Below are 12295 nucleotides of genomic sequence, written 5' to 3' on the forward strand. Positions count from 1 at the left end.
GGATATACAGAAGAGATTAAACAATCTTTTATCCCAAGATGGTCTATAATGTTAATGTCCTCAGTGTGAGAGGTACATTGTGCGCTGCTCTTATCCTGTAGCCGATTACTGCTTTGGTTGGTGTGGATACCACCACTTTGTCCTGATCCCCAAATGACATGTCAGAGACCATGTAAAATAAATCCAGTTGGTTATTAGCCAATGCAATTAGTGGAAACAAGAGCATATGCATCAATTCCCCAAAGGCATACATAAACCAGATTAAGTTGTTCAGGACCTCTCGGGCTAAATTTAGTTGATTGTGGGCCCTAGTACAAATTAGTTAAACCAGCTCCATGACACATGAAGTCTCTTATTTTTAGTTGTGAATGTTATGATTACAAAAACATTTTATTTATTTAATTAAATCTGTCTGAATTATTACAGTTACAGTAAATTACAGTTTAACAGTGTTTAGCTCGACAGGTTGTGTTATGGATCTTGGTGGTGTCACTTATAATATACTGTCCATATCAGCTGCATGTCCTTTTCAAAATAAGACACTTCACACTATCTGAAGTAAACTAGCAAACAGTGCCGAACAGATATTTATAACACCAAAACAAATGAGAGGAAATGTTCAGGATTCAACGCTATGGAAAACATTAAGTCAGCATAGACTTTGTAAAATGCAACAGTACCATGATCTAACTTTGCTTAACGGAATGGCTTCTCGTCCAGTGAAGTAATGAGGTCCGTGGGAATGCAATGTAGATTAGGATTAACCTACAAAATCCTATAGGATTAAGTTACAATATAGTTTATGGGTTGAGGGTTGTTTCAAAATTAATTTCAGCAAATGACATTATTTCCATTCATCTTCTTTCCAAATGTATAACATGGTTCCTCATGTCTGGTGTTTGTGTCTCTGCATCGCTGTGGTGTTGTGCAGGCAGAGACAGACTGCTTTCCCAAAGGAGCAAAATAACATGTCAGGACACACTAAGATCCCTTAAGAGACACTCCAGCTGCTGCTTGGGTGCAGTTGACTTGCTCATTCTGAGCAGGTTTGTAAACCAGCATTTTCATATTGTTTGAAAATTAAACTTGGTAGTGGTGGGCTTTCGCCACACTTTCAGGTGAGTGGGATTATGCTGAAAGTGATGTGCTTGTCCCCAGCTGTCACCACAGAGACACACAGAGAAGTAAAGCAGTGTAATGGATCTTCCAGTGATTTCAAGCTGCTGCTGACATTTTACTTCTCTCTGTCAGCGGGAGTCGAAACACTGAAAGTGTTTACTGAGCGCGTGCAAGGTGGACATACTAAATTAATTAATGATGAGAAGAAAATGTCAAAGGGCAGATAAATTAATGACAGTCCACTAAGACATACTGAAAACACTGTGGGTCAGTATGAGACCTAACAATTCCCCCGCCATAAAACTGCAGTCACAATCAGATTATAGAGCTTAAGTTTAGAATTCAGAGAAAATTCTGAATTCACTCATGACTCACTGGGAACACACTGATCTGATTCTAGAGCTCATTTTACCCAAATCTGAAACCTGTGCAGCAACACTTTCTCACAATGTGCAACTTGGATTGTTAATAGTCCAGTTGCTAGGTAGGTAGATTCGAACTGAAATGTTATGTATTCAAGTCAGTGTGAATTGATATATTCTTCAAGTGTCAAAGTCAGTCTGTTCCATGAGACAGATCAGGCAAAAGCAGCTCTAGCCTTTGGTTTCACACAAAGCTAAGGAGCCAGTAATGTCAAATAAAGACCAAATGAAAAAGAAGCAAAAAATCTCACTATGGCTACTCGTGGCAAGACCACATCACATCACTGAAATGAAACAGCCTCAGGACCAACAAGAAAAGTGAATTTGTCCTCACTATGAACCTTCACTTTTATTGTCTCTGGAGTAAAACGTGCTTGTCTCATATTGTCCTGAAGCTGACATAGAGCAGTGTAGGATCAACAAAGGTTGCAGCAGGTCAGTGACTTGACCACCACAGGCTCAACAATCCCTTAAGCAAGACTAAAATATAGAATTAACCTAATGTGTCCTCTGTTGGTTTAATGATGTCCACACCAGGGGGAGAGGTCTGTGAGGGACTGGCCAAGCACTTTACAACAGTGTGACATAGATGCAATTGTATGCAAAAGTTTAAGTACCCACGGACACAAAGCAATCTTTTATGTTTTATTTTTTTTCTTTCTGTCTGTTCAGGTTAAAAAGAATTGAACTCCAGCAGCATAAAGACATATGTGCCTATCTTTAAATCTTAACATAAAGGATCTTTTTTATTTCATGGACCAAAATGGTAATATATAAAAGGTAATTTGAATGTGCAAAGGTTTGGGCAAGCTTTAATTCAGTACTGTCGAAAAATGCCTTTTTAATTTTCACTTTCTGTACTGACTTCTTGACATTTGCAACCTGTTAATATAAAGTTCATCGCTTTATCTGCCTGAACATGGTGTTATATCTGACTTGTCAGACACAGATGCCTGGTCAGAACCCCCAGAGAATAATTTTTCAACAGCCAGTCTTTTTTCTAACTGTAGCTGGGTAAAACCAAAAGCAAAACTAAATATGAAAGTTGTCTTCAGAGCAAAACTAAATGGAAAAACATCTTTTTTAAATGACCCAGGCCCCTTTTCCAAATATTGTTTGATAGCTCTTAGTTTCAGGCGCTTCTGAAAGACCTGAGATGAACAGCTGTTTTAACTCACCACACTGGCCACACAACCAATATATCTACATCTTCCTTGTCTTGGTACTCTTGTAATCTTTTTATTTTCTTTACTTTAGTTTCCCTTAACTGTCATGGTGCTGAAACGTCAGCAGTAGAAATGAGTGTACAATTTTGCAAACGCCTCAAACACTTTTTTTCCCCCTAGTTCATGAGATGATATTCAAGAGAGTGTAGTTGAATTCACTATTCTCAAACATACCACAACATACACCTGACTGTGACACCAGCAGAGGCGGGTGACCAGCATGATGATGCTGAGCTGTAGTTCAGTTTTAAAATCACATCTCTGGTAATGTGACGCTCCAAATGGGTCAATCACTCCTGCTGCATTCAAGACAGTTTGTTAGGACACAGAGTCAACACGAAAGCAGAGTTTCTGAACATATTCACCTTCAATAGGTGACGTCCTCAGTCTGACGCACAGTCCATTAACATCTCCGTAACAGTCCTGAATCCTGGTTATCGCCTCTGTTCCTCTTAGTTCCATGAGTGATCGTAGCTCCAGCAGAGAGCAGCTGAACTCCACCTCATGGTTCGCCTCACCACGACGTCCATGTTTGGACCCACGAAAAGAGTTGTTGGCCATGTCTCTTTAGTCAGGGACTAAACAGAAGCCTACCCGAAAAATGCAGACTCAGTGGCAGGCCTGAGGTGCAGATGTAGCCTGACAGGGACTCTGTGACTGTTGGGGAAAAGACAGATCAGAGGATTTCAGCGGCCTCGTGAGAACAAGAATTTGTAAACCTAGGGGAAGAATGCTGAAATTTTGCCACACAAAAGAGTAGGATAGGAAATGAAAATGTAGTCTTACATATAATTTCTTAAGGTTTACACTTTAAAACTAACAAGCAAAGTAAATATGTCAGCAAAGTAAGAGATCAAATTACAAAGAACAATTTGATTAACATACAAAAAACACTAAACAGATAACATCACAGATTTGGATTTATTTGCTTAGCAACTCTGATCTCTTTATTTATGGAATTCATGATAAGCAGCACATCTTAGTCCATTATTATCATACTTCTCAATATTTTGCCAATATCAGTATAATACAAAATTAAATTAAATGAAATTAATAAAAAATTAGTCGATTTCATATATATAAACAAAATTTCAAAGTAATCGAATGCTTCGTTCCTCTGCCAGGCATTATTACATCAATGAATGATTCTACTTCCCAGAATCATTAATTCGAACAAAGGATGACTGTAGATCGTCATCAAGATATAATTCTGTGTAAAAATAAGATAATAAGATTATATCATCACAATTCAGCTTGAAGTAACATTCAATTAAGTCATAGACTATTCAGCAACCAGAGAGGAAAGAGGCTTCATTAGTTTTTGATGAAGTGAATAGAAAACCTCAACATTCCTTTCAAAATCATGTGTAAATATTCCATAACACATCTGACCTATCATGTCTGGAAAACGAAGTCCAACTCCCAGGACAATGGCCATGCTCAAAGGTAACAGCTGCTCGGGAGTAAACATTTAACAAAGGCATGAATAAACCAGAAGACACCAATTAGTTCTGAAAAAGCTTCTTGGTCCAGGGAGCAGGAACTATACACAGTTTACAGCAACATTAAAAGTTTATTTAGTTTTACCATTAAACCAAATATTGAAATTTTAATTTCTGTTTTTGTTATCTCATCCTAACTTATCACTGCTATTAACCACGTTTATGAATGAAAAGTATTTAATCAGCCATGTTTTTATTTTGCCTTTATTTAGCCAAGAGGAAGATCTTACTGAGAAGATCTCTTCTTCCAGTAAGTCACAGAAAAAGAAACTAAACTAAAATGTGACTTCCTATCCTGCAAAACCCTCCATTCTCCACTCGCAGTAATAAAAAATACTTTTAAATCGCTTTGAACTGACTAAGTCTGAATGAGTTGAGGTGTAGTGCTGAGTTTTGTGTATGCTTGATGAAGCTGTTATATTTGTTCCTCACAGGTTGCGACCTCTGTGCCTTCAGCTGTAAGCTGTGTCAATCAGTCAGCGCAGGCTTAATCTGAGCGAGGGAGAGACAGCCTGTTCAAGGCTGAAGGAGAGAGAAAAAAAGAGCTATGGAGAGTAAAGCGGGATGAACACAAGTCATGACTGTCAAATTAGTGGATAAAGCTTTGCTGTTTACTCTACGCAGCTTTATCAGTGGTTGAAACGAACAGTGAAAACACACAAAGATCAGTTATAATAACATGAGACCGAGAATGGCCGTAAATCTTCAAAGTAGAGAAGCAGCAACAAGATCATTTTGAATTTTAGGATTTTATTGAAGGAATACTCCACTGATCTGTTTCAAACTAAATAATCATTACAGCAGCATATAAAACAAGACATTATGACTGAAACGGTACTGACAGTAATTTCTGATCTCCCCAGAAAATCTGATCTTTTATTGCTACACTGAGAAAAAGAAAGACTTTACTTACAGAAACTTCCCCCATCGCCTCCTGTTAGCAACAGCAGGTATTAGTCGCACTCCTTACTCTGAGCAGCGTCACAGTCACAGCTCCAGAAACAGCCCATAACCCGGGCACAGCTCCTCAGCCGTCACTCTGCACACTTGCTCCAGGACCACAATTCACTCAGCAAAACTAGCCGGTAGTTCAGAAATTTACTTTGACCTTCAACAAGCTGACAGGCACAAGCAGCGCTCCATCAGAGGAAGAAAAAAAAAACAGAGCTGGCTAAATGATTATCTGAGGAAAGCCTTGCTTAATCTAATTAGACAATCTGTGGCTTCAGTGAGCGCCAGAGAGACTGCTGCTGCTCTTGCAGCTCCTCCTGCTGAGAGGGGTGCACCAGCTCCACACTTACCAGGTCTACACACACAACATTTACACCTGCTGCAGCTCCTCCTGCTGACATGTACGCACAAGTGTACACCCAGACCCCGTCTACACACCACATCTAGACCTGCTGCTGTTGCAGCTCCTACTGTTAAGAGGGTGATATCAGATCTACACGAAGTCTACACCCCAGGTGCTGCCACTGAAGCTCCTGTAGCTAGAATGAACAGAGTATGACCAAACAGGCTTGATAAAATTATGTACAATTAAAGAAAGGTCATCAGAGAGCACAACTGCAAAGTAAAGCCCCAGAAAACACTCAAAGAACTAGCTGGCATCCTGTAAAAAATGGTCTATACTCATATAGGAAACACTGAGAAATAGTTTAGGAACCAAACCTGACTGCATTAGTGTTTCTGCTATACTGTTGTTTTTATTTATTACAAACCCACATAGAACTCACATTCCCCCTCTGCACCCAATCCACATTGAGCTGCAGGGTTGTAAACTGACGTCAAGAGGCACGCACACACACACGTAACACACACAAGTGGATTACAGCACATAGAGACACAGGAGGATTAACTGAACACACACACATAGTGACATTATTTTTCACATTTCCATTATAGAATGTTTGCGTTCTTTAGGAGCCAGTGCAACCTTTCACCCCATGTTTTACAGATGACCAACACAGCAGTAGCTTTTGTACTCCATCAACAAATCCGCTCGTTATCAGCCATTATCACAAATTCACTGGTCTGTTAAAATAATTATCCTGATGAATTCACACTGAGACTGATAGTTTTGTGTTGGAGATGAACACGCTGATATGGACTTAGCCCACCAGTGCGCCCAGTTTGTGTGTGTGTGTGTGTGTGTGCTGCCTCACAGTGGTCACATTTAGTCAATACACTGGACACAGCTCATACTCGAGCCCGGTGAAAGCTTTGGTTGTTATGCCGCCACATCGTAATTGTAACCAAGAGGAGAGAATGAGGAAAATGTCCATAATGTCACGGCATTTAATTGAGGGCTTGCTTTATTTTAGTACATACAATACTGATGATATCTACGGTGGCTGAGAAGTGCAAAACACATTTACAATTAAAAAAAAAAACAAATTAACAAATTAAAAAACAAAATAACATCCATTTTCTATACTGTCAATCCGTCGGTCGGGTGGACAGATCGCCAGTCCTCTCCCCGCTGCTCGCGACTTCACCCACCTGTGGGCACGTCTGGACTCCCAGGGCACTTGGCCAGGGGCTCTGACCCACTGTGTGGCTGTCTGGGGCGTTTTTTTTAAAATTGTAAATGTGTTTTGCACTTCTCAGCCACCGCAGTACCCCCGTTCTTTCTCTTACATTTTACCAACATAGATTCATGAAGTTCAGCGTCGGTTGGTTCTTCAGTTGAGAATAATATAATTTCAACTACTGAAATAAAACACAAACTTTTATGTCAGCGTAAAAGTGATCAAATTAAGAAAATAACTTCTGAGACATAATATACGTATTACATTACTTTATTTCCTCTGTTTCTTTGTTGTGATCACGTGCACGTATACAGCTGATCGTGACGTCAAAGTCCAACATGGCGGACTGGAATAGAGGTACTGCTTTCTGACACGTATTCACTTCTAAATGTTGATCCACTTATTGTCTCCAGCAATGCAGAGTTTATGTTTCAACTGTATGACGAAGAACGTTAACTGAAATTAGATCTCATCATCGTGTATGGTGTCTGGTTTTTTATTCAGTTCATCAAGAACCTGCAGCTCTCCTTTAGCGTAGCTACAAGGCTAACTAGCTAAGGAGTTGTTACTTCTAAGTTCGCTTTCCTTACACTCAAATGGTATGAACTAATTAGAGCTAAACGGTTTATTTTGGTCCAAGTACGTACAAAGTTATAAATACGTGTATTAATGCTACCGCCTACTGTTATATTGCTGTTCTTTTGTAACTACCAAAGTTGGGTTGAGTACTGTAAATTACTGAGAGGAAGATATCTTCCTATGGACTATCTTAGGGTATAGGTAGAGAGAGACATATACTTTATTGATCCCAAGCTTGGAAATTACAGAAGTCCAAATAGTCTAACAAGTCCCAGTCTTTTCCTGAGGACTTTTTCTTAATCTCGTTGGAAAACGTCATAAGGTTAAGATCGTATGAGAGGTTCCTAAAGACTTCGACCACACCTATCAGTTGTTGTCTTGTCCTCTTAACCGAGGCCATATATTCATACTGTATTTGTTGCATTATTGTAATGATTTATATTATAAATAGGTCATTATTAAGTTAGGTAGTTAAAGCAAGTAGTAAACAAGCTACAAAAGTTAAGTATATTGTTGTTAACATACGTTTACACCCATCCCTCTGTCCTAATATTTAATTACAAGAAGTTAGAACAACTCAGTGAGACTATTCTAGCGTCACTTTGAATGTTGTGCTGTCTTCACATAAAAAACAACTTTGTTTAGATCAAAATTCAGAGTAAATCTAAACGGCACTCATGAACTCATTCTCCCAGGTGTCAACTTGAATAATCCATATATTTTCCTCCTATAGTGCCTTCCTGAGCACCATTTCTTGAGTCTGTTGAAAATATGAGGACAACAATAGACTGTAGGAGAAATTTGTAGAGATTTAAGAAAAGACAGTTGCGCTCACCGAGAATCTGACCGTACTTTTGCAGTTATTAATAGGACAAATAGCATTTTTAACACACCTAAGCAGAAAGAGTACAACTGGGCGAAGCTACTTTTCTGAGTGATTTGGATTGATGTGAAGATGTTTGTTTTACCCGGAAAGAAATCGAAAAAAAAAAAACAAAGACAAATAGATGTAGGATTTTCACTACCCAATTATAAATTGTTGACAGTTGCTTAACAGTTGTTTTACCATCTCTGTGTCACAGAATGTGATGCAATGATAATTAGAAGTACAGTACATGTTGGCTTAGCTCCAGGAACAAACTGAAGGAATCTGATGACAATCTGTTTACGGTTTCCAAATGAGATAAAAATATGAAGAGTCTACAGGCCTGAGATTAATTTTGATATTGGCTATTATATAAAATAATAAAGTAGTATCATAATGTACATTGTTAACATAATTACAAGATAATTGGTTCCAAAATAAAAACCCAGCACTTGTCATTAGGGATGTCACAACAATTGATCTTGTAATCATGATTATAACTAGATAACTAAAAGGTGAAACCTTTTTACAGTTGTGGACTTAAATTCTACGTGCAATTTTTAAAGAAAAAACTTTTCTAAGAATTTACTTCCTTTAAATCAGTGTTTCTCAATTCTGGTCCTCATGACCCACTGCCCTGCATGCTTTCGATGTTTCCCTCCTCCAATTCACCACACCTGAAATGAACGGCTGCTATTCTTTGTAAGTGTTAGGGGAGCTTAAGGGATCATAGACTTGTTAAGTTTGTTGTTTGACAAAGAAATTCATAATTGAGAAAGTTCTGCTTGTCATCTCTGATCCTCTGTGTTGGTACATTTTCAGGTCATGGCTCTGTTGATGACATGCTGGACTCTGAAAACAAACAGCTGGCTGAAAATCTGGCTACCAAAGTCTCCCGACTAAAATCTGTGCGTACCAACCAACATCTACCAATATTATTAACAAATATACTGGTTTCCGGACATTACTTGACAAGCTTATCCTGTTGTATGTTAGGTGTCACTTCTTTCTCATTTACCTATGATTTGATAAACAGAACCACGTGTTAATGAATGCACTCTCATAAGTTTAGTGCCATTAAACACATTGTCTGGTAATTGTCTCAGTAAAGGATGGCACAATACAAATCATTGCTGTTTGGCTGAATGCAATTATTGATGACATGCTGGACTCTGAAAACAAACAGCTGGCTGAGAATCTGGCTACCAAAGTCTCCCGACTAAAATCTGTGCGTACCAACCAACATCTACCAATATTATTAACAAATATACTGGTTTCCGGACATTACTTGACAAGCTTATCCTGTTGTATGTTAGGTGTCACTTCTTTCTCATTTACCTATGATTTGATAAACAGAACCACGTGTTAATGAATGCACTCTCATAAGTTTAGTGCCATTAAACACATTGTCTGGTAATTGTCTCAGTAAAGGATGGCACAATACAAATCATTGCTGTTTGGCTGAATGCAATTATTGATGACATGCTGGACTCTGAAAACAAACAGCTGGCTGAGAATCTGGCTACCAAAGTCTCCCGACTAAAATCTGTGCGTACCAACCAACATCTACCAATATTATTAACAAATATACTGGTTTCCGGACATTACTTGACAAGCTTATCCTGTTGTATGTTAGGTGTCACTTCTTTCTCATTTACCTATGATTTGATAAACAGAACCACGTGTTAATGAATGCACTCTCATAAGTTTAGTGCCATTAAACACATTGTCTGGTAATTGTCTCAGTAAAGGATGGCACAATACAAATCATTGCTGTTTGGCTGAATGCAATTATTGGCTGACATTTTTACACGTCTACAAGATGTTTTTTTTTTCCTTTTCTCCTGCATATTCATAGATAGCGTGAGGATGAAAAGAGAACATCTGAGGAAAAAGTCCAGTTAACGAGGAGCAGATACTGTACCTTGGGATGACAGGGCAACAGCCCTAAAATCTTAAGGCCAAAATTAAGCAAATGCTATTTGCTTCTTTCTTCTAGACTTTCTGCTGATGTGTGTTCCTCTCTGAAAATCTTGCCGACATTGTTCCTCTGCCTGTAGTTTGACCCTGAGATAATGTGAAGTTTAATTTAATGTAACAAATCCTTCTTTTCCTGAAATAAAATTATATCACATTAATTCATTTAAATTGATCCTCTGTCTCTGACAGTTGGCTTATGACATCGACAGAGAGGCTGAGGACCAGAACGAGTACCTCGACGGCATGGTGAGCCCCTCCTGTTTGTTGTTTAACAAAGATACATTAAACACATAGGAAAAAACAGTGCTGGTGTCTGTTTCTGATGTATTCCTTCAGTGAAATTCAGATAATTGTTTCTCTTTTATGCATTTAACAACATTATGATTACCTTACATTCACAGACTCCACTATAAGAGTTCTTAGCTCTTTTCTCTTCATAAAGGCAACTAAACAAAACATTTTTAAATAAATGAGTCCAAGTGTTTTTTTTAAAAAAAAAAAAAAAGCATTGTTGAGTCTTCAAAGTTGGTGTGGTTGATTCCATTTAAAAAATTTAAAAATAAAGCAATAAAATAAAAATGGGAGTAGACGGTTACCTGTGCAACAGATGAGTGGCAAGTAAAACAAAAGAATAAACATTTTCTCTTTCCCTTTTCAGGATTCAAACTTCCTGAGTGCGACAGGCCTGCTGAGCGGCAGCGTGAAGCGTTTTTCCACAATGGTTCGGTCTGGCAGAGACAACCGCCGCCTTCTCTGCTACGTCTCTGTGGGGCTTGTCCTGGTCTTTTTCTTGCTGTACTATCTTGTTTCCAGGCTCCAGCGCTGACTGGGGGGAAAAAAGAAAAAAAACATCAACTCGGAACACATTCTGGTGTGGAGACTGTAGAGAATTTGAATGCATATCTGACTGACTTTATTTTCCAGCACCAAAGTGAGAAACTGGAAGGAGACAGACAGTGTTTAGCGGAATTAATGGCCATAAGTGGGCATTAGCTAGACTGGAGTGTATGTTGTCACACAAAGGACTCTGGCATCTCTGAAGAAGACAAAGAATCAATTTGTCCAGATTTTGGGGTCTTCCATAGGGAACTAGTGTTATCCTGCCCAGCAGCAGTCGGGGAATCTCAAATTTGGGCAAAGAGAAGGTGCAGTCTGAACACAGGTCAAGTAGGTGTGTTATCCACCACATCTTAGATTATGCGTTTATGAACTCCTTACTCAATAAAAGTGTTTTGTAACACAAATTTTTGTTATATATGTATGTATGTAAAGGTGACAGAATTATGCTGATGGGATGACAGGACAACAGAAAGGTTAACTTGCATCATTGGTCTTCCAAGGAGCTCAAACACATCAATCACATCAAACCTGCCAAAACAAAGACAAAAGTATTTCTTTAAAGGCTGTTCATATTCAAACTTTCCAGGTTGAATTTTGGCGCATCTGAGGACAGGAAGTCACGTATCCCTCTGTTATTGGCTGATATATGGTGCCAGATGACATCACCAAGTGTTTAAAATAGTTCTATGTTTGTGATGAAATGTAAAATATTACATTTAACTAATGAAAGAGTTTGTTGGGAGTTAGAATTTTAAAAATAGTTTCATTATCCGGTATGTTAACAGCTATCTGGACAGCTGATCAGTGACAGCATGACAAACAATAAAGATTACTGTTAATACATATAAAATGAATGGTTTAACTGCAGAGTTGTAAGTGATAACTTACTCGCTTCCTCTTTTTTTTAACATCACATTATTTGCATATATTTATTTTCTTAATCATGATTCTTAAATAATATTTTATTTTGTTTACCAAATGGTAGTCATTTAGAATGCAATTAAAGCCTCAAATGGATTTCAAACTGTCAGTGAGTTTGTTGTTTCTCTGTCTCACAGACTTTGAGATTGTCAAAGATTAGTAATATAATTTAAAATCGTGCACTGGAAAAATGTGAAAATGTCTAATACTGTCAACTATTATAAACTTAAAAAAAAAATCTTTAAAACTGATTGTGTCCTTTTACAAGACAAAAAAAAAGATTTTTTTCATTATTTTATTCACATTCAAA

General features: G+C 38.1%; 2 protein-coding genes across 4 annotated transcripts in view; one reads left to right on the forward strand and one right to left on the reverse strand.

The window, feature by feature from the left end:
- The window catches only part of LOC140307539 (plasma membrane calcium-transporting ATPase 1-like), a 31411-nt gene extending 26027 nt beyond the window's left edge, over window positions 1-5384 (reverse strand). Inside the window, exons 1-2 of one of the 2 annotated variants that reach the window (XM_072386476.1) lie at window positions 5183-5384; window positions 3133-3424 (exon numbers count right to left, since the gene is read on the reverse strand). In XM_072386476.1, the coding sequence (XP_072242577.1) occupies window positions 3133-3328 (196 nt within the window). In that variant the 5' untranslated portion in view covers window positions 3329-3424; window positions 5183-5384. Of the gene's footprint in view, window positions 1-3132; window positions 3498-5182 lie in introns of those variants that run through there. The other variant, XM_072386477.1, reaches the window with a different exon arrangement.
- Window positions 5385-7117: 1733 nt separating this feature from the next.
- bet1l (Bet1 golgi vesicular membrane trafficking protein-like) lies at window positions 7118-11054 on the forward strand. Of its 2 annotated transcripts, XM_072386478.1 has the most exons (4): window positions 7118-7157; window positions 9067-9152; window positions 10414-10470; window positions 10883-11054. In XM_072386478.1, exons 1-4 carry the CDS (start codon window positions 7139-7141, stop codon window positions 11048-11050), a joined length of 330 nt encoding a protein of 109 aa, XP_072242579.1. In that variant the 5' UTR covers window positions 7118-7138; the 3' UTR covers window positions 11051-11054. The 2 variants fall into 2 exon arrangements, with proteins under 2 accessions (XP_072242579.1, XP_072242580.1); XM_072386479.1 differs by lacking the exons at window positions 7118-7157; window positions 9067-9152 and adding an exon at window positions 9162-9792.
- The last annotated feature ends 1241 nt before the right edge of the window (window positions 11055-12295 follow it).

This window comes from Leuresthes tenuis, unplaced genomic scaffold, assembly GCF_036924035.1.
Source record: "Leuresthes tenuis unplaced genomic scaffold, fLeuTen1.0.hap1 SCAF_5, whole genome shotgun sequence".
NCBI classification, from domain to species: Eukaryota; Metazoa; Chordata; class Actinopteri; order Atheriniformes; family Atherinopsidae; genus Leuresthes; species Leuresthes tenuis.